Consider the following 21669-nt stretch of genomic DNA (forward strand, 5'->3'; position numbering starts at 1 on the left):
CTTCCTGGCTTTTTTGAAGCCATGAATGAAGACAGAGGATTTTTTTTTCCTTTCCATGATCCACCATGTGCACAAAAAGCCCAAAGAAAGAAAAGGGGAGAACCACAGGGAGAAAGCCGGTGGATAAATCCAGCAGAAAGACTTGGGGGTCTTGGTCCCTAACCAAGGTCTTCTTGGCTGAGCTGTTCACAAGAGAGCCAGAGAGGAGAGTAATACCAGAGCCTGCTAGAAAGGCTCTCTGACAGCAGGGTCAGAAGCCAAGGCACATAAGGCTTCTCCCTCTGCTGGCACGCTGGATGCCAGATAACTAGCTACAGAGGGTGGAACAGGGAGCTTTCACTGCCATATCTCAGCCCTTCTCATGTTTTTCTTTCTTGTCTTTAATTAACCGCTTTGTTTCATTTGGCTGCACACTTTCAAAGCCCTCTTAATGCCCATTTCTTCCCCTCTGTTATTCTAAGTGTGTTCTGTCATCTCCTAACGATATCCCACAATACATATAATCTCTGTCTTAATTTTGGAATTTTTTCCTCCTCTCTTGTACTCCTTCTGCTCGGTGTCTTTGAGGCAGGCCTAATCTAATCAGCAGTGGGGAGGACGTGCATAGGCTGGGCCCTGAAAAGGAGCCGGGGGAGCTTTAATTGGGCCGGAGTGGCTGGTTGCGCTGGCATGGGGCTGGAGCCTGAAACGGGGTGTGAAAGCTCCAAACAAGCCAGCCTGCCCTCTAATTCGGCCACGGGGGTCGTTGGCTCATCGGGGCCCCCCTCTCCGTGCCCCCATCTCTCCCTCACTCTCTTTCTCTCGCTCGCTCCTCTACTCTGCAGCCCCCGCCGCTGCCCTTGCTTTAACAAGGCAATAGCCTTTAACATCCACCCAGCCAGAAAGAGTAGGAAATTGGCAGCTCCAGTCCAGTCAAACAGACACAGTCGTCAGCGCAAAGTGAAAAGAACCAAAAGGGGATAAGATATGCTTGGAAAGCAAATGGGAGGAGGAGTGGAGGTGGCTATTGTGGTGGGGGCGGAGGGGTGGGGCTGACCATTAACCCCGAAGGCCCTTTCTCAAGTTTGAGGAAAGTCTTTTTTTTTTCTTTTTAATGGCTTGGAGAAGTTCTCAGACTCTGCCGCTTGTTCTTTTTGATCACCATGCAGCAGGGCGGAGCGATGGCCCCTCTGCAGCTATGACTTCACTGAAAGATGTAGCTCTCAAGCAGAAGCATTCAGCAAGTGTTCGGAAACCCCCAACTTTCGTTCACTCAATCTCTTCTGTCTTTGTCTGGCCATGACTAAGCTTGGCTGCTAACCCCGTCGGCACTCTTGGCTGCGCCGTACCTGCCAGCATCGGACTTGCAGTCCGAACTGTCTGGCTTCTGGCATTGTGTTCTTGCCAGTCCCTCTACGCCATCATGAATTATACATGTTTCCCTGCACTGGGGTTTGCCTCAACACACCAGCGCACATGCACACGTATTCACACGCACACTCCTTCTCCACCCCTCTAAGGAAAGAATGTGCTTGGTTGGCAGAGCAGAGCAGGAGAGGGGCTCTTTAAGCCAGGTGCAGCGGGGGCGAAGGGGGTAACCCGTGACTTCCAAGAGCAGCTTCTGCCAGGGCTGTGAAGCGCTTCAGCGCTGCCAGGACCAATCCCTGTTCCTCTTCTCAACCGCCTTCCGCCGTTCTTATCCTCCTCTTTTCTCTCATTCTCCACAGGGAGCTGGACCATAACGACATCTCAGGCACAATAGAGGACACCAACGGGGCCTTCTCTGGATTGGACAGCCTCATCAAGCTGTGAGTGTCTCCCCTCCTTTTCATCCCTCAGCCCTGGCCTGCCACTGTCTCTCTGCTCTCTTCAGAAAACAAAAATAGAGAAAGCGAAGGGAGCCGCCTCCTTTTCTTGCATCCCAAAGCCACTCCAGTTTAAGTTTGTTTAGAACTTTGAGACACTATCACGACCCCACACTTTACTTTGAAAAAAACATGCTCACACTGAGCAACAATTTAAAGGTCCCCTCTTTATTTAGTTTATTAGTGTTTTTTTCTCCTCATCCTATAGAGGCCACTTTCTCTTCAGTTCATTCTAGCGTTCATCTTGTGATTTGATTGTAAGCTTTATGGGCAAACTGGGTTCTCTTTGCTGATAATGGCTGGAAAAATGAGTCATGTTTTTAATTACTCATCGGTGCTTTCAAACGCCTTGTATAAAGTTCAATATCAAAAGTTAGTAAGCTTAGAAATTACAGAGGCGTGAAGTTTCTGGCAATGAGCAGCAATCATCAACCCACAGGATGAAAAGATGATGTCCAGCCAAGATGGTTCCCAGTGTGAGCACCGCTGAAAGAAAGAATGAGAGAAAGAGGGGAGAGAAAGGGCTTTTCTTTGAGCTGGCAGGGGTTCGCTCCCCAATAGGCGAAGGACTATTTCTCCTCCATAGCCGCACTCCCTCTCATCCCCTCATTCCCAGTCTCTGTTGTTAAGAGCTGAGAGAGGGTGAAATTGAGGGCCGCATTCAGTCATCAAACATCAAACGCCTCATGAGCCCCGCCCTCTGACCCTGCCCCTTTTGTCACGGCGTTGTCGGAAGCTGCCTGATGCATCCCAACGCTGGCAAAACAAGCCATGGGAAAAACAAGAGAGAGAATCTTATATCAAAGTGTCCATTACACACACAGAGTTCCCATTTTAAAACTGTTTTTAAAAAGCTGCGTGGGAATGCCGCTACATGGAAGTGGATCTTACTGTTCAAAAGATGATTTTTGGATTTGATTCAGTTACAAGTGCATGTGACAGCTTCATTGAATTCCTTCAAAAACAAAAAATTATACCGTTATCTGTGTGACAAGGCTGCCATTTGTTTGTGTACATGTGGACGAGTTTGAACACTGGGCTCTTCTTTGTGAGCCAGCCAGCCGTGTCTCCTCTTCCTGCGATCCAAAGGCTACGACGGGTATGAAGAGGTGGCAGTGGCGGGATGAAGGAAGGGGATTAAGACCCCAAATCAGAGCAGCTAGACTTTGGGCTTGACAGACACTGAAATGATTACACGTATGTCCTGTTCGCGCGGGGGGGGCTTTTAGATTCTAATAAAGATAAAAGTGGTCTTTGAAGAGCAGCACAGAGCCCAGGTGCCCCCACCCACCTCCACAACCCTGTTCCATCCCCTTTACCCTTCCTCTTGGCTAATCTCCACACAGTTCAGGTTTCCAATACCTCACCCCATCAATCTTATCAGATTCAAATCGGCTAATTGTGCTTCTCTCTCTGTTTTGTTCTCTCTTCTCACCCCCTTCCCCCAAAATGTTCCCTCCTCCCTCTTCCCTCTTCCTCTCCCCCCTTCTTCATATATTGACACCCCTCGTGTTTGGAAACGGCAGGACTCTGTTTGGAAACAAGATCAAATCCGTGGCCAAGAAGGCCTTCTCTGGCTTGGATACCCTGGAACACCTGTGAGTATCCCAGGAGAGAGAGCGGAAGAGGGGAAAGAGGGGGTGGAGTGTAAGGGGGTGTGGGTTTTGTAAAAGTAGTTGGCAGGGGGAGGCTGCTAGCATCGTGGTGAAAGAGAATGATATCGGTGTGGGTAACACTAATCTGTTCGCACTTGAAACAGTATTTGATATTTCAACAGGAACGTGGGGGAGAACGCTATTCGCTCCATTCAGCCCGACGCCTTCACTAAGATGAGGAACCTCAAAAGCCTGTGAGTTTAACACGGATCTTTCTGGTTCTGAGTGTGCTTACAGAACCTGCCTGCAGCAACTCACTCACAAATACAGAAAAGGGTACAGTGCACGTGACATATGCTTGTCTGTTCCCTCTCCTCCAGTCTCATTCAAAGCAACAGCTTGCTGTGTGACTGCCAGCTCCACTGGTTGCCCGACTGGTTGGTGGCACGTGGTTTGCAGGTCGGTATCAATGCCACCTGCGCCCACCCGGAAAGTCTGAAGGGAAAGAGCGTCTTTGAGGTTCCGCCCAGCAGCTTTGTGTGTGGTGAGTGTGTGTGTGTGTGTTCTCTGGTTACATGGCTGTGTCATTGCTTTGTGATGAGTAGGAGGCGTTCAAGGCACAGATGGGCCACATACATGGGCTCCGCTCTCCTGTTATTGACACATTTGCATGTATTTGGGTAGTGTTTTTGTTTAGTTCTGTGATAAACTCTCCAGCAACATGATGTCAGTTTTTATTTTCCCTTTTTACATTCAGACACCTGCTGAGCAACGCTTGTGATAATATCCTCACGCTTTTTAAACACACTTTATTTCACCCGCTGCCTTTTTTTAGACGACCTCCCCAAGCCTCAGATCACCGTACAGCCGGAAACCACAATGACAGTCCTCGGAAGTGATGTTCGTCTCACCTGTACAGCTGCCAGCAGCAGCTCCTCCCCCATGACCTTTGCCTGGCGCAAGGACCAGGAGCTCCTTCGTAACGCTGAGATGGAGAACTACGCCCACGTGCGTGCTCACCACCAGGCCGCGACATCAGATCTGCCGGGCGCAGGAGGAGGAGGCGTGATGGAGTACACTACGATTCTCCACCTGCGCCGCGTCACTTTTGCCCACGAGGGTCGTTACCAGTGCATCATCACCAACCACTTTGGCTCCACCTACTCGAGCAAGGCCAGACTCATCGTCAACGGTATGTTACGTTGTTAATAGCTTCTTTGGGTCACTTTTATTCATTTATTAAAACAGACGAATTGTTTCAGCTGTTTATATTATTCAACTGAATTTCAAAATTACAGGGCCCACAGTGAGTTTGTCTTTCGCTACAATAAAGTCCCCTTCCTCTCTCTCACTCTCTTGAGCGTCCTCTCCTCTAGGCTGATATTTGGAACAAATTGATTTAGCTGCATGTCATCGCTGACAGGCTTGATCTATTCTGCGCTCTGGCAGGGAACCAAACTCTGAATAAATACTGTCCAACTGCAGAAAAGCAGTGTGAAAAAGCCTCCATCAGACCTCAGGCTTCTTCTTAACCCTTGCTGTAGCCAAGTGCTCGCTCACAGCAGATCCTGTCAAACTGAATTTAGCATTTTGGCAGTTATTTACCTGGTTGTTGCTTTGGCTTACTCATGTATAAATAAAGGTTTCCTGCTTTTCTAACTGAAAGTTTCTTGATTTGAATGTCAGCAGCAGCTGGGAAAATGAATGAGCAGCTCTGTAATCCTTTACAACTGCTATTGCAGTTCTACATCCTGCTCGGGTAGACTGCCTATATGTTTGTAAATGAGGAAATTACTCAAACTATGAAGTGGATTGTCAACCTTCCTACAATATATAAAGGTCATATTGTTTTGATCTGCTAATACTGAAGGAATTTTTCCATCCGTAGTTCTTCCATCCTTCATCAAGACTCCCAGGGACAGCACCATCCGAACTGGCCACACCGCCAGGCTGGAGTGTGCTGCAGAGGGTCACCCGGCACCTCAGATCGCCTGGCAGAAGGACGGCGGCACGGATTTCCCCGCCGCCCGCGACCGCCGGATGCACGTCATGCCCGACGACGACGTCTTCTTCATCACGGACGTCAAGCCGGTGGACATGGGCGTGTACAGCTGCACTGCCAAAAACACAGCTGGCACCGTCTCTGCTAACGCCACCCTCACCGTACTGGGTAAGAGCTGGGTTTGGTCAGTCCGAAGCAGAATGAGAATCTTTATATTTTGCTTTCTCGCCAGCTGTGGCCTTGCTGCAGGTCAGGGGTCAGAGGTCACAGTTAGGGGTCAAAGGAGGGGATCGAGGGGGATCACAGAGGGGAGTTTGTTAGGCATTTACACCACACACACACACACACACACACACACACACACACACACACACTCTCTGTGAGGGACAGTCATGGCTGCTTCACTGCAGGCCTCAGTGCTCCCAGTTTATTGGCTGTTTTACACTGTTAAACAGAACAGAGCTTCTCTCTTATAACCATCTCAGCACATAGATCATCATTGTCCTTTGTCTTTGAACTGAGCAAAACAACCCACTGTTGTATACAGATGGGATATATTTTTACTTATACATTTTTAATTGACCTTTTAAATTAATCTGTAACATACCCGCAAACATTTAAAACACTGCTTTAGCATAACATTTGCATGTTGTCAAGTTTTAATCTACAAAGCACTACAAAATACTGAAACAAGATACCGTAGAACCACTCTGAATTTCTAATGTTTGAGTTTAAGTGACGGAGAAGGAGGGGTAGTGTGTAGTCAAGGGGCCCCTAACTGAAAGAAAGTGGTGGGGGAAGAAAAATGGGAGCCAAAGAAGAACTGCAGCGGTGGAGTGTGAGTGCGCATATGTAGGGGGAGGAGGTAGTTAAAAGGGATTTAGAGAAAATAAGAGGGAGGGCAGAAAGAGAAACAGGGAGAAGGAGGACGAAAATATTGATAGACGAGAACACAACTGAAGTGGGTTAAGTGAGATGTCTTAATCTGTGTACATCCCACTGTGAAGGGAAGTGCTCACTCTGAGAGGAGAGGCCACCCTTAACACGCACACCATCGCTCAGTCCAGTGTGCTTCATTCACTGAAATGTGAAGCTGGCAAGGAAACAGACAGGTCCTCTGAAGAGGATCCTGCCCCAGAGGAAATGTTTGTGCTCCAATCAAAAAGCTTTTAAGTTTCAGGAAACTTCGGACTTTATCAGCATTGTGTTTGAGTAATAAATATCAGTCTTAGAAGACGGATAGGCTTTCAGTGGCTGGACATGTCCATTTGTGCTCAGGCTGTCCAGCTGAATCACCACAATCCGGTAGTCTGTCATCAATACAGTGAACAGAAAGGTGCTAAAGAAAACCGTAGAACCACCAAAACCGTAGTTCTAGAAATCCTTGGCCTCTTTTTATGAGGAAACTCATCACCCCACTTTTCCACAGAAACGCCCCACCTGGCTCAGGACCTGGAGGACCGCAGCATTACTGTCGGGGAGACGGTGGCGCTGCAGTGCAAAGCTCTCGGCAGCCCGCCCCCGCGCATCACCTGGCTGCACAACGACCAACCGCTGCGCCCCTCCGACAGACACCACTTCACGCCGGGAAACCAGCTGCTTGTCATCGGCTCCGCCTTGCTGAAGGACGCCGGGCGCTACACCTGCCTCATGTCCAACACTCTGGGCACAGAGCGCGCCCACAGCCAGCTGGTGGTGACTGAGCGCAGGAACGCTTGCGCCACGCCGACAGGCCCGAGCACCGTTACTATAGGGATCATCGTCATCGCTGTGGTTACGAGTATTGTGGTGACATCGCTGGTGTGGGTGTGTATCATCTATCAGACGAGGAAGAAGAGCGAGGAGTGCAGCGTGACCAACACAGGTGAGCTCAGAATGACTTCTTTTTGCTTTTTTAATTTGTAAGTTAAAAACACATTTAATCTAAAAATGAAGAAACCACTAAAACTTCATGCAGCCCACAGTTCTGGCTCTGATGTCTGCCTCTTTTCTCTCTCCCAGATGAGACGATCGTTCACCCAGATGTATCCAGCTACCTCTCCTCCCAGGGGACTCTGTCCGAGCGGCAGGACATGTGCATCCGTGTGGAGACCGGCGGTGGCCCTCAGCCCAACGGACACGTTGTAGACACCACAGGTACCGCTAAAATTCGCTCTCTGCTTCCAAATGTTTGCGCTCTCCCCGGCAGTTTCTCCCACATCCCCTGGTGGGTTACGTAATGATGAGACGAGCGCTGCTGTAAAGCTGTAAAGACCTGCTCAGTGTCAAAAATAATCACAGGAGACGCCCTCAGCACAATTTTGACATGCATTTGTTGACTTTCTGCCTCCAAATCATTTATTTGTTTCCCCGTGGCTGCCCGCAGGTTTCGACAGCACAGTGCTGTGCACAGATTGTATGGAGAATGGCAACAGCTACTCCAAAGATCCCGACTACCTGGCACACGGGTTTGGTCCTGCTGCAGGCATGGAGTACCAACAGCAGCTTATTCCACCACCCTACTCTTACTGTTACCCCGGGGAGCAGCACGACACTGGGTCACACACAACCCCACTCTGCAATGGGACCCCCAGCAGGATCCGAAAGAACTCTGAAGGATCAGTGTTTCCAAAAAACCATAATACAACACTGAACCAACACGATAGAAAAGGTACGGTGATTAGTGTAGTGAGTTTAACTGTACTTATCCAGCCTTATCCCATAAATCCACTACTCTTCTTAAAGCTCCACACTGCCCTGCTGGAATAACAGTTTTATCAGGTGATGCCATGAGAAGCTATCAGCCATTCTGGAGTCTTCTTTCTGCAAGTGCCTTTGAATGTGATCTTTGATGGATTGTCTCCTACCAGCATCTGACACTGTATCATAGTTACATGCCCAGAGCCCCTCAGGATATGTATCTCCCTCCTGATGATGCACGCCCAGGCCTGTTCTGGGCTTCAGCTCCTTTAGTTATATAGCAGTGGTATTGGCCTTTGAATACCAATTCTCACCTCCACACAGCTCTACACACACATTCCACTGACTCGCTTTCTTCCAAAGCCGAGCACATATTTGTCTTTGTGCGTGCCACGTCACTGACCCCGCCTGTTCCTTCTCTGTTTCAGCAGTGAGCAAAGCGGGACAGACCAAGACATCGCAGGAAGACTCCTTCCACAAGCCGGTGAAGCTGGCCAGCGTGACGAGCCACGGACACATCGACACGGACTGCGAGCCTGAGCTCAGGCAGACTCTGCTGTCCAATGGACACGCCCTCAGAGCCTCTCAGAATGAGAGCGCCTCTCTAAGGAGAGCCAGTGACTAGCAGCCCCAAAAATGTGGACCGATATATATACAATATTTTTTTTTCTTGCACTGGGAAATAACCTGCTACCTCATATCGAGGCAAACGGTCCCGAGCCTCCTGCATCTGAACTGACGGAGGAGAGGAGGGGGGAGGGGCATCCGGAGTTTGAAGGCGGAGCTTGTGTGGGGGGCGTCCCATCTGAGCGTATCAGCTGTACATAGTTAAAAACCTTCCTTTGGGAGGTGGCCGCTAAAAAAAATAAAAATAAAAATTTTAGCTGCAAAAAAGAGGGAAAAAAAAAGAAGAAAAAAATGTGACTTGCATTTGAAGCATGTAAATGTAGGGAATCTTGTACAATATGTATGTGCAGGGGGACTAAAAAGAGAAATATGCCTTTTGGACTTTTTTTTGACTGTACATAAGAGTTTTCTTATATATTATATAACTTTTACAAAAAAGAGTGTTTAAATATATGTGCATGGCAAAGAAAGGAGTGATGGTATTTTTATTTTTCTTACAACAAGAAAAAAAAAAAACAGCCTTTTTTCAGCTTTTACCAACATTCAGCTGCAGTGCCTTATTGCATGATCAAAGAAAACTCAAGTTGTAATAGCATATATCCAGAGACTGTTTCTGTGAGAGATCCTGGTACACTTTTTATCGCAAACAAAACACTTGATCGCACTTGAATGTTTTACCTTTTTTTTTTTTTTTGCCAGCTATGGCCTTACGGAAACAGCTCGCACCACCGTTTTTGTATGAAGGAAGAGCTCGGATGCTGATTATTTAGGTACGTTAGATGTTGGTGCGAGTGGTGGGATATCAGTTAAAGCACTTTTTTCTTCACTTCACAAACATGCAGACTGTGTGTACACGATCCACCGGCAGGAATGCAGGAGCCTCCTCTCTGAGGAGACGTTCCGCATATCTCGACGCACTAAAGTCAACAGTACATACTGTACCCTTAAGGCTCTTCCACCTGTTTCACAACACTACACGTTTACTGCAAAGCCGCTCTCATCGGGTTGGGATGAATGCTTCACGTGTTTTAAAGAGGACTTATTATGCTTTTTGGTATTTCCTTTTCATATGCAGATGTACGTGGAAACTGTTACAGTGTTGGATGCTCGTATTAAACATAGCCAAAGTTTTCACATAACGAGGTCAGTGCATGTAGAAGTAATCCCTGTGAGCCCAAAGCTCAGGCTTCAGACTGCTCGGTTTTCACCCACCTGCTGTTCAGACACTCTCTTTGCCAGAGGATGATTTGAGGGGGCTGCACTTAGGCCCAGTGTACAAACCTAAATAATTGTTTTGAACTGTGAATCGTGCAAAGCTGCTCAAGTCAATGCCAATAATTTTTTACAAAATTAGATCGATCGATCGATCTCGAGAGAGAGTGAGATCTGCAATAAGCATAATAGGTCCTCTTTAAGTTCGATTTTTTTTTTTTTTATTTGTCCCAGAAAGTGACTTTGGTACAATTCTGCAACCACATGTGGCTGCTAACAGCTAACAGCTGTTGCTTGGAAGCTGCAAAAGCCAGTAATAATATCTCAGTGCAACTGCGTGACACCTGTCATGAGTTACGGCCCACATTCATAACCGAAGCTGCAATTTTTGGATGTTTAATTGGCCGGCTGCCCAACTGTTTTTTTTCCTCTTCTTTTTAATAATAAAATCTGAATGCTATGGAATTAGCAAAAGATGCATTGTGATGTTGTGTCATTCAGTTACTGCTGTAATATGGGTCGACATCCGGGGGGGAAGCTGGGGTACGGGGTGGTGCATTTGGGAGCAAAAGATGGCCAGTACTCCACCTGAATCACTGCAGTTCAGTAATAACGATTCATGCCTGAGGTGGATAAAGGTGCAGCTCACTCCTGTGAACAGTTAGGGAGGCTTGTGAAAAGTGCTGTAACCAAACTTTGGGGGGTGAACTGTCACAATCCCTGAATGCTTTGGTACCATTCAACATGAATACACCAGTGGCCTTATCAAGGTAAGCTGGAGGACATGCTCCTCTGGTTACACCTGATAGCACTTACTGAGGTGATTTTTACCAGCAAGACCAATCAGAGAGTATGTTTGGTTTTTTTTTCTCTTCTTTGTTTTTTGGGCTTTGGGAAAGCAACCCCCGTGTAGTAGGTAAAAGGGACTCGAAGGAGCGAGGGTGCAGTTCATATCCTGAGTAATTTATTGATGCAGACTGTCTGAAACCGTTGTCCCAATGTCAAAGTTAAAACAGTGAAGTGTCTAACATGGCATTGAAGTGTCTAATAAAAATCCCATTTTGCTATTATTACAAGTGTTGGGCCTGTTTTCTTGCTCATAAAAAAAAAGCACACACACATAGGGAGGATGTTTCGACAATATCACAAACAGCTGAGTTAGCATTTAACGCTGCTCTCCTGTCACAGCGGTTATGGAGAAGCCATCAATTCAAATGGAGCATGCACAAAGACATGAAATCCAGAGTCCTTGATCTTCAAAGTAGTCAAGTAGCCACACACGCACGCACGCACGCACACACACAGAGAAAGAAAGCTAATCTTCCAACCAGGAATGTCTCTTGGCTCCTTGGAGCTGCAAAGACAGCAGGCTTTTTTTTTTTCCTTCTGTGGGCTGTTAAAAATATTTGCTATTGAGTCGAGTCTGACTGAAGGTCAGGATGTGCATTCCAGATGGACGTTTGTCACCAGATGATTGACGTGCCCCTGGCCGCGGCCTCCACCAATCACACTCCGACCATTGTTGTGCTACAGCCTAGTGACAAGCAGCATGACAAACAGTCCCACCTGTGAGGACATTTGTCTTCTCGTGCAGTTTTACCTTCCAGACCGGCTGCTGACAGATGAGAGGAGCTAAAACACACTGATACCTAACTGTTCTTCCATATGCCAGCTAAATAATCCTTCAATAAGATGTATTGGAGCATTTTTTATTAAGTTGTCCTCTTCTTTTAAAAGCCTGAGGAGCAGGGAGGGGGTGCATGAATACTTGTAAAATTTAGAAAGGCCACACTGGAAATCACATCACGCAACAATTTAAATTAAACTCAGAGATTCTCTCATTCATTTCCAAACTTTTCTTATATCTCGTCCTCGTGGCCGGGTCGCGCAACACTTCTGTGGTCCAGGAGTTGGAAACCACTGCTCCAATAAACAAGATCAAAGCCGGAGTAAAAAATGTGCACGGCCTTACCTCTGCTTGATCCAGTCATGCAGATCGGTTCAGCTGTGGGACTGGACCGCTGATATCACACAACCTCAGCAAACAAAACCAAAACCATCTGCTTAAATGAAAGAGCAGAAAATGAAGCTTCTTTGTGAAATCTGGTGTGCTGATCCCTTCAGTGAGTGTATCAGAGCACAAGTGATTTACATAGCCACCAAGATACACATCTTTAAAAAAAAAAAAGTTAAAATCAGCATGTTTACCAGTTTTATGACTTCTAATCAGGTCGATCACTTACTCTAATTCTGTTTGACTTGAATGTTTGTACATTGTGGAGAATGCAGTTGCTCAGAGCGTCCCACAACATACAACTGCCATAAGAGGAAAAGCTAGCATGGCTTTCTATAACTGCCTATCAGCACCGCTAATGTGCAGCACTTGACATCAAAACATGGGGATGTTAAGCAAGTGCAGACTTTCAGAGAAGCAGCCATTTTTTATGCAAACTACCCCGTTTTCAGAAACTCAACAAGTCAGCTGGTTTATAAGCAGGTTTCTAGCCCATGAAGCCCATTCCTTCTTTCTCTCTTTACAAAATAAGCAGATAGCAGATCTGGAGTGTTTGGTTGCTGTTCAGTCGAACTTCATTTGAGTTCCAAAGAGACACTGATACTAGTGAAGGAGGTCAACAAAAGGTTAAAAAAAAAAAAGCCTTACACAAACCTATAAGAGAGACAGCAAAATGCTTAAGCAGTGGCCGAATCAAAAATCTGATCTATTCATAAATAAAAGATCTGAAGAGCCGGAGATGACAAAGTGCGTGATTTTGTTAATAAAAGGCTTCTACTGTTCTGGGATTCTACAAAAAAAAAAAGGACAAAAAAAAAGGCTTTTGCATGTGGATGAGGTCAGCTTTGCTGCAGCAGGATTGTAACAATGGTGAGATAGTGCTGTGTCTCTCTGGTGGGTCTTTAAAGCAGGTGGCTTAGTCCAACAGAGAGGAGAAAACGCTAAAATAATCATTAAACTATGCAGAGTTCAAAGAAAGAGTCAAAGAAAGCCCCAAACCTCACTCGAAAGATACAAAGACCGTTTTTAATCACATAACTCATTCTCTCACAAACACGTGAAACATAAATGGTCCCAGTCACTGCCGACTACAATGACTGCGTTGTCCTAGGTGATACAGTGTTGCTTCATTTCAAAAAATTCTGTGGTGTTTTGAGTGCCTAATCAATAAGTATGAATGTGGCACTCTGGGTAATGCAGTCATCCCCGTGAGCGTCTCCTCTCCGCCTCATTTCAAAGGACTCAGCAGGATGCTGGATCCTCCATTTCCAGAGACGATTTCCCTGCTGTTCTGGTTCTCTCCATCAGGTCAGGACTCAGGACAGTCACAGGTCGTGCTGCTATAGCAAAGTGCGGCGGGCCTTCTCATAGGCTCCGAGGAAGATGAAACCGCCCATGCTGATGAAGGTCATCCTCGGTATGCTGCCAGCAAACAGACTGGAGAAAGGGGAGAGAGCAACAAGTGCTTCTTAAAAAAAGATATCTTTGCAGCATTTGTCAAAATTGCGGTACAGTAATGCATTTGAGACGCTACAAGACTATCTACAGCGCTTCTGTGCAGGATGAATGTCCTCAATATAAAGAGCAAAATGTCAGTCCACTAATGTTCGCTTACTGTCTAACAACGTAAGATTGCCTTGTTCGTGACACCCTGTTTGTGAGCTAGAGTATATTTAAAAAAAAAAGAGAACACTTGGTGTTTTGTGCAGCACACTTCATCCGTATTTCAAGGGCGTGGTTAGAGGAAGGACTAGATTTTCTTACACTCAGACGTGTGATCAGCTCTCATAAAAGTGTGCTGCAGCTTAAATGACTGCCATGAAAAAGCGCTGTGAAAGGAGGAGCCCGGAGCGTCTCGTGTCCAGCTCTGCATGGTGTTTGGGTGCAGAGGGGTCGATGAGAGCGCCTCAAACATGAGGCCATGTTAGTGAGCCACTTTCACAAAGAGCAAAGGCTGGGGCCCGTGTTACAGCGACCGAGGCTCAACGAGGAGCTGCTAACATTGGCGGTGGTCAAAGGATGTGATGGGCCATAAGAGTCTCCCAAGATACCCCCCACCTCCTGCTACACACAGCTGTTTTTGGGATTAGGCTTCAAGCCTCCACCCAAGTCCTCTCTGGAGCTCTCACTCCCCCCACCTACCTCCTTCTCGCTCTCTCTACTCTCTCTCTATGTGACTGATGGCCAGATGACATCTGCACATGTCTCTCTGCTGTCCATCCATCCATTTCTCTGTCTCTCCGCTCAGCGACGTCCCCCTCAGCTGGCTCACTTGTTTGGGGATTTCTCCTCCGACTCCTATTCGTGCTGCGTCATGCACTTCTAAGACACGTGCTCACTCGGTCCTGTCAGTTCATCCGGCTTTTTGTGTCTGTCTCTCCATTTATTTCCCCCCTGCTTCACTCTGTCTGACTTTCTCGCAGTGCATTTGCCTACCAACACCTTCTGTCTGCCAATACGCCCCCACGCTCACAAGGTCTGGCCCAGTCCAAGCCAGATGAGAAGTATTGTGTGCTGGTGGATGTGTGCTTGTGCTCGCTTGTGTGTGTGTGTGTGTGTGTGCATGCGCACGTGTTTGAAAAAAACAAAACTGTCGACGCATGCAACATGTCTGTCTCCATTCATCATCCGTGTGGGTGTGTTGGCACTTGTGTTCCTGTCCACTTTCATTTCTAGAGAAACTTTTGAAATATTGCAAAGTTTAATTTGGTTTTCATCAGCCTTAAAAATGCTTCTTGAATGCAAATACATCACACACACGCACAAATCAAAAGAGAAAGAAAATAATTCTGAAGAGCTGACAACTTCTGGGCAACCTGACCAGGCCGGTTTTGTGCTTAGGCATCACATTTTTAAGGTTTCAGGTTTTCATAGAGAAGAAATTAAAACAGGACTTCCAGCTAGCAACTGAGAGGTAAAGTATGCAGATTATTTTCCATATCACATTTCAGAACTTCACACCAGCTTCTGCTGCAGAGCCACCCAGTCCAAGATTTGCTATTACTCACTATTAGAGGGGGGAAAAAAGCTGTATTAATGACACAGCTACTGCGGCGCTCCGCTGTGCATTTACTATACTGATGTTAGCATTTAGCTCAAAGCTCTACTGTGCCTAACCATCGGCCCTGCATGTTCAAGTGGAACAGAAGATCTTCCTACAACAGTCTCTGTGTAAGCTCTGTCATCTTCCTTTCAGTGCCCTACATGAAGCTTCTATTTCTGGACACACACACATAGTTAAGTGCAGCTCTTTTGAGAAATTTGAGATCAGAGGCCATGACAGACTTCCTACTTATGATATTTTCACGTTGTCCGTTGTAAAGTTATACAAGTGTCCAAGCATGCCAGGGATCTTCCAAACATCCCAACCATTCACACGACTCCACCTTTAAGAATGCTCCAGGCCTAGGTCGCCCGGTCTCAACAGACGGCTTAGCTTTGCATGGCTGGCTTTGATAAGTGTGTGAAACCGAGAGGAAGTTGGAAGTGTGAGAGACCTTATACAAGTGTGTTTATCCAAGCATGAACCGAACTGCTGCAAATAAACACGGGACATTAGTCAGAGGCTGTTGCCCTGCCCTTCGACGTGCTCTTTCCATCTCGGCACGGCTATCTATCACCATCTGCTGAAACAAAAGTCGCAGGCTTGCACCGGGGGAGTGCTGTGCATTGCTTACACCCTGATATCAAATACAATCCAAAGCTAATCAAAACCCACCGACAGAAGTAACAGAGGGCAGGTGGAGCGCCTAACGACAACACAGATCCCTGTGTATTCCACTCAACCTTCTCCATCATGTGATGGTCCGATAGCCGCGCTGCGAGGAATGAACTAATTTTAAACTCAGCGCTCATGTTTTGTCTCAGCTCTCTGCTGCCGTTACATTTCCTGTCTGGGATCAGGCCCACCTGTGGACGTCAGAGCAGAGCCGGAGCTCAAATATTCCCCCTGGGACTCCTCGACATCACGGCCTGGCCATCCACAGAGAGCCGTCATCCCCCTATTGTCGGCCAATCGCCTCTCCCGAGGAACCGGGCTAAATATAGTTTCAAAGCTCGGCAGGACAGTATGGAGGAACCGCCGTGAGCTCACGCAAAATGTTTTGGTTGCAGTGAAGAAATATGCCGGTGCTGCTTAAGAAGAGAGCGAGGGAGAAATCTTCAAATGTATCTGAAAGCAAATTTCTGGCAGACAGAATGCGTTCCATGAAAAAAATAAAATAAAAATAGCCGTCCTCGGAAACTCTTTGAAAGGATAAATTTAAGAGGAAAGAGGACCGACTCTAACATGTTTGGGTCTTCAACAAATCTGAGGAAAATCAATCTTTTTTATGTCCTTCTAGCAGGGAGTGGGTGTAGAAAAGTGGACGATAGCTGCAGAGACAAAAACAGACTCGAGCACACTTTCCCTTAAAAAACACTAAATAATCAGTGTCTGGAAAACAAATTACTCATCTGTAGTCACCCTGTTTCCTCTGTGTTATCTTTATCTGTTATATAACTATAACTGCAGTGATGGTGGACATTTTTCATCTGAACAAATAGCACAAACCACTGAGCCTCTAACAAGCACTTTCTGTGCTGCACGGCTATGTTTTAGTCCAAAACTATAAAAAAAAGAAAGAAAAAGAATAAGTGACATTTTCTTTAATACTGTTCAGTTCTCGTGAGAACTAACAAGTTTGAGACGTGGCTGAGGAATTCTGGAAGACAGAGCGCTACATGTATTTGCTAAATCCTTGGAAATAACTCCCTCTGTAGTCAACACCTGTGCTACAGGCTGAATTAACATGGCATTCTAGTAAACATGGTTTCTCCCCACTTGTTGCAGAAGGAAACAACAGTCTGTAAAATGCTATTTAATCACTTCTGTGTTTCCTCAGCGCAGCGCCTAAGAAAAGTTTGACTCCAAAAGAAGAAGACAGACACCTTTTCCCAGAAATCCTATCTAAAGCAGGAATGTTCTGGAGTCCTCGAGATATTTACGAGACAAAAACAAGGACAGGCTTAAATGATGGGCGGACAGCTGCTCATCATTGTGTCTTTGCAGCACAGCTTTACTGTTTCCTGCAACACAGCATGAGCGGAGTCATGCTGTGTTGCAGGACCAATAACAGTAAAGTACAATTGCACTTTACCACAGGTTTCTGTGTGTGAGGCGAGAGCGTGTTACTTATTTGCTTTTCTTCTATTCTGGTTTGCACAAGGAGCCAATCAGAGAGCCTCGAGGACACGTTGCCCATTAGTGTTTATTTTGACATGACTCATAGCCGTGTTTGGTTATCCTGCAGGTTAGTGGGGTAGGCCAGTGAGCTGCACTGCTCTCTCCTAACCCGGGCTCTCTGGGGCATGGCACACACATGGAAGCACTTTAGAGCTTCACTACACAGCAATTGGGCCTATTACCATAATTACAGCTTTAAAGCCTCAGCAATCTGTATCAGGCATGCACCAGTGCAACCACCTTTGGCCCTGTGGTAAAACAGACCCCCCCATTCCTCCCTTTGTACTTAAAAAAAACGTTTTAAACACTCTCCTTTGTTTCTGCATTTAATGTGTCTCTTAGCTACTCTCTTTGTTCTCATTCTTCACCTTCTCTGGTTACATCGCATCATGAAGGAGAAAAAAAAAAGTGTTTGTCATTTTAAGCTCATGGTCCTTGTTCTCTGGGTGCAGCTGAGACACAGCTAAGCCCAGGATGATGATACAATGAGTAGAAGGAGAAGAAGAGGGAGACAAAAAAAAGATTTCCATGTGCTGCAGAGTTGGAGGCTGTAAACAGTTCTCCTGTGCTCCAGCAGGGACAGTGGGACTTGTAGTTAGGGTTTTTCCACGGGGGCCTGCCAACTATCAGCTCACTGAGATTTAATCAAGTCTCGGACGTGATCTTTATTAAAAATGATGTGTTACCAATGTTTGAAAGAGGTTTTTAGGGAATCACCCTTGGCTCTGATTGGATTCCAGGACTGTGTCTGCTAAAAACAAACACAAAATTTGCCTGTGTGTGCGTGTGTTCGCGAGTCAGGGAGGGTGGAGAGCATTATCCTACTAGCGTTTGGCCCAGCCCCAAACCAAATCTGCTGCGAGCACTACGCCGGGGTGCATCCCGATTAAGCGATGGCAGCCTGTACACAAGCAGGCCTATTACTCACCGGGACTGAGGGTTTGTTTTAGTGCTGGCGGCCCTCTGTGGACCCCATTAGACCTGGCCTTTTGTCCAGTGCGCATCATAAACACATCAAAACACTTAAATAAACCCTTTCACTTGGCCCCTCGTAACACCTTAATCAATAAGGCGCTGCAGCAAGTCGTCAGGAAAAGCTTTTATACAGCTCATTTTTCAGCCGTGGCTGTAAATTCACGCTCCCTGGAGGAACCGCTCTATCAAACTTGATTACGCGAGGGATCGGGAGCCGGGTTAAATCAAATCATGTAAAATACGAGCTTTCTAAAGTGGCCTGGGATAAAATGGTTTGTGTAAAGAGGCTGTTTGGTTTTAAACAATCACAAGGGTCTTTGAATGTTTCACCAAAATCAAGATACACACACACACAAACACACACTCACCCTGCAATGCCCCTACTCCTCCACACATCGTAGAGCACCAGTGGGATGTTGCCGCTCGCTGTGGTTGAGCCGGCCTGCAGAGAGGGAGAGAGAGGGTGAGTGAGTGAGTGAGACAGAAAGAGGGACCTGGAGAGCACAAATAGAGGTGCGATGACTGATAAATTGTCTCCCGTGCTTCCTGCTCCTCAGACAGACACCCTGTTTAGTCTTTCTTAGCCCAGCTTCCTCCAGCCTCCCCTTCCCCCCTCTTTCTGCTCATGGACAGCTGTGTCAGCGCAGGTGTCACCTCCAGCACCCGCTCAGAAACACACCCAACCAGCTGCCCACCCAAAAAAACACACTCAACAAGTTCTCCTTGTCTCCCTCTCCTCCTGCCAGTCCGGTCGTTTTATTTATACTAAACGGATTAGCTGGCCAGAGAGTTTTGAATCCATCAGCGTGGAGCGTCACGGGTATGAGAGCGGCACGATAAGGCCACATTGGGTTAAGTGATGGTGGGTGGCTTCATTTTAAAAGGAAGGAAGATAAAAATGGAAGAGGCAGTTGTGAGATTCGAATAAGCAGGAGGGAGCGGAGCACAGGCTTGAGGAGTTGGTGTGTTGGTGTGCGCACAGCGATCCATGCTGCAGCTTGTTGAACATGTAGGAAACAGTCTGCAGCATCCGCTGTAAATCTAGAGTAGGATTCGGGCTTCTTTTCTTCACGGAAATGGGAAAAACACCCCTATTTCTTGTGTTTCTGTTGGAGACAGGTGGCTGAGAAATGAATCCACCCCCGCCCCCTCCTCTTCTGGCCTGACAAGTTTTCTTTTCCTTTACTGCTGTGGAATGGTGGAACGAGGGAATGGAGGAACAGGGTGTCCAAAACACACACACACACACACACACACACACACACACACACACACACACACACACACACACACACACACACACACAGTCCCTGTCTAACTTGTGCTGACATACAAAAATATCTTTATGCATCTCAGTTTATGAGTTTCTTCTCCCGATTCGTGTTTTTTTGTTGTCCAAATATAAGATTTAAAAGTGCTTCTTGATGTGTTTTTCTGGGTTTTCTGGCATCCACTATGCTTCCTGTGAAAAGTCTGAACAGTAACGGCTGCTCTATAAAGTGTTGCACTGGCTCCTGTCTTTGCCACAGTTGGTTTCAGTGGATATTAGCAAACATGACACTGATGGCAGCACTGTGATGAACAGGCAGAAATCTCCGACTCTAAGAAGACCAGTGTTGTGCGGTAGCAGCATAGGAGGTATGAGGCAGCTCTGTGGTACAACAGGCACGCTGCCACTGCTGCAGGCAGTCCTGTCCTGGAGGGGCTTTGCTCCTCCAGCTGTGCCCTGGATGTCGGCCTGCCTGGGTCTCGGTTGCGCTAGGCTGCATACTGTACAACGCCGGTCTTTCATTCTGTGTCCTGTGGGAAGAAAACTGATGTGACAAGTTCCAACACCCAGTTTCCCCCCATAGCCCGGATCTAAAGCGTCCACAGTCAACACGAGCCCTGCTCTGTCTGTCTTTCTTCAACGCTCCTGCCTGGACTTGTCACCCACAAGGAGCCAACCGAGCGACACCAAACCTGAGCCCCTAAAAATGAGAGTTTAAGATCACTTGAAAATGTACGTTGCATAGTTGGATCTTAACAAGGTTCCAAGTAGAGCTTCAACATGCAACAAGAAAAAATGGGAGTGAGACAAAACATTTTTTGAAAACAACGCTTAAACTGGAACAGGTTGTTTTACAGCTGATCAAAAGTTTAGGACCAAACCCGCCCTTAGTCATGAGGGATGCTCTCTATAACATCTGGACATAGCCAGCGGCCGTTTGACGCCCCTGCACCTCCTGAAGCTCTGTTGTTCCACTGAAGGAAAAAACACCCCAGACCGTTATGGCGCCCCCTCCGCTGTGGCACATAGAAAACATCTCTGCTTGTCATGTCAGTAACATTGGAAACCATCAAGGTTACATTTTTCTCATCAGAGAAACTTTCTTCCACCTTTTATTGTCCCATGTTTGGTGCTCGCTTGCAAAGTCCAAAAGTCAGCTCTGTGGCATTCAAGGAGATTTGTTTTTGAAGCCCTACAGTTTCAGATGCCGTCTGATGGTTATGGGGCCTTAATTTGGCTCGAGGATCGTCTGGTGTCTTGATGGACAGCCAATTGGATCCTCTGGCTCAGTGCTGGTGAAATTTTTTTGGGTCTTCCACTTGACTTCTTCGTTCCATAACCCCCAGGATCATTTAAGAAATTCCAAATAACTGTCTTACTGTGTCCCACCTCAGCAGTGACGGCGCGCTGCGAGAGATTTTGCTTATGCAGTTCAACCCAACCACGTTCAAAAAGGGAACGTTTTTTTTACCTTTGCCATCAGAACGTCATGACAGTGTGACTACCTGACAGAAAATGACAATGAATCCACATTTTTGCACAGATTTGGCCTTTTAAATGTATGTGGTCCTAAACTTGTGATCAGCTGTAAAACAGCCTGTTTCAGTTTAAGTGTTGTTTTCAATAAACTGCATGTTAAAAAAAAAAAAAAAAGTTGTATCTCACTCCCATTTCTTCTTGTTGCATGTTGAAGCTCTACTTGGAAGCCACCATGCAAAATATAGCTTTTTGCAGTTTTTCAAGTGGTCTTGAACTTTTGATCGGGACGGTATAAATTCTGATGTCACAGGAAATAATTTATAATTTTCACAAAAAATAGTTTACAATTTCATTTTCAGCACCACTTTAAGAACTATCGGGACACTGGTTGCTAATTTGGCTGACAGAAAATACATCACAGCCATTAAATATGATGTTTTTCTGGGGGGGTTTCGGTAATTAAAAAAAAAAATGCCAAAGATTTGTTGTTTCCAGGTTGGTGAATATAAACTCAATATCACAGCTTTAAACTGTTAATCATAAATAGACATTTATTGGCATTATTATCACTTTCTCCTAACTCCTAAACATAATGATTTGAGGTTACTGGAGAAAAAAAATCTGCAGCTTAGCTTAGCGATTGATGTCCATGAAAATTGAAAATCCAGTATCTCAAATTATTAGAATTTTTCATTTAAAGTTTGACTAAATTACAATTCAACAGTATTTATACTCAAAGGTAGTTCAG

The 21669-nt window shown here is 46.3% G+C and overlaps 2 protein-coding genes across 2 annotated transcripts in view; one reads left to right on the forward strand and one right to left on the reverse strand.

Moving 5' to 3' along the window:
- lrig1 (leucine-rich repeats and immunoglobulin-like domains 1) overlaps positions 1–11029 on the forward strand; it is a 35892-nt gene extending 24863 nt beyond the window's left edge. The window contains exons 9-18 of the mRNA XM_005731198.1: positions 1707–1787; positions 3371–3442; positions 3622–3693; positions 3820–3983; positions 4275–4631; positions 5328–5609; positions 6871–7305; positions 7443–7577; positions 7807–8091; positions 8549–11029. Of these exons, the coding sequence (XP_005731255.1) occupies positions 1707–1787; positions 3371–3442; positions 3622–3693; positions 3820–3983; positions 4275–4631; positions 5328–5609; positions 6871–7305; positions 7443–7577; positions 7807–8091; positions 8549–8745 (2080 nt within the window). The 3' untranslated portion in view covers positions 8746–11029. The remainder of the gene's footprint in view (positions 1–1706; positions 1788–3370; positions 3443–3621; positions 3694–3819; positions 3984–4274; positions 4632–5327; positions 5610–6870; positions 7306–7442; positions 7578–7806; positions 8092–8548) is intronic.
- A 1951-nt stretch (positions 11030–12980) lies between these two features.
- slc25a26 (solute carrier family 25 member 26) overlaps positions 12981–21669 on the reverse strand; it is a 57021-nt gene continuing 48332 nt past the window's right edge. The window contains exons 9-10 of the mRNA XM_005731199.1: positions 18541–18614; positions 12981–13410 (exon numbers count right to left, since the gene is read on the reverse strand). Of these exons, the coding sequence (XP_005731256.1) occupies positions 13314–13410; positions 18541–18614 (171 nt within the window). The 3' untranslated portion in view covers positions 12981–13313. The remainder of the gene's footprint in view (positions 13411–18540; positions 18615–21669) is intronic.

This window comes from Pundamilia nyererei, unplaced genomic scaffold (genome assembly GCF_000239375.1).
Source record: "Pundamilia nyererei isolate P.nyererei 1_Seehausen unplaced genomic scaffold, PunNye1.0 scaffold00042, whole genome shotgun sequence".
Taxonomy (NCBI): domain Eukaryota; kingdom Metazoa; phylum Chordata; class Actinopteri; order Cichliformes; family Cichlidae; genus Pundamilia; species Pundamilia nyererei.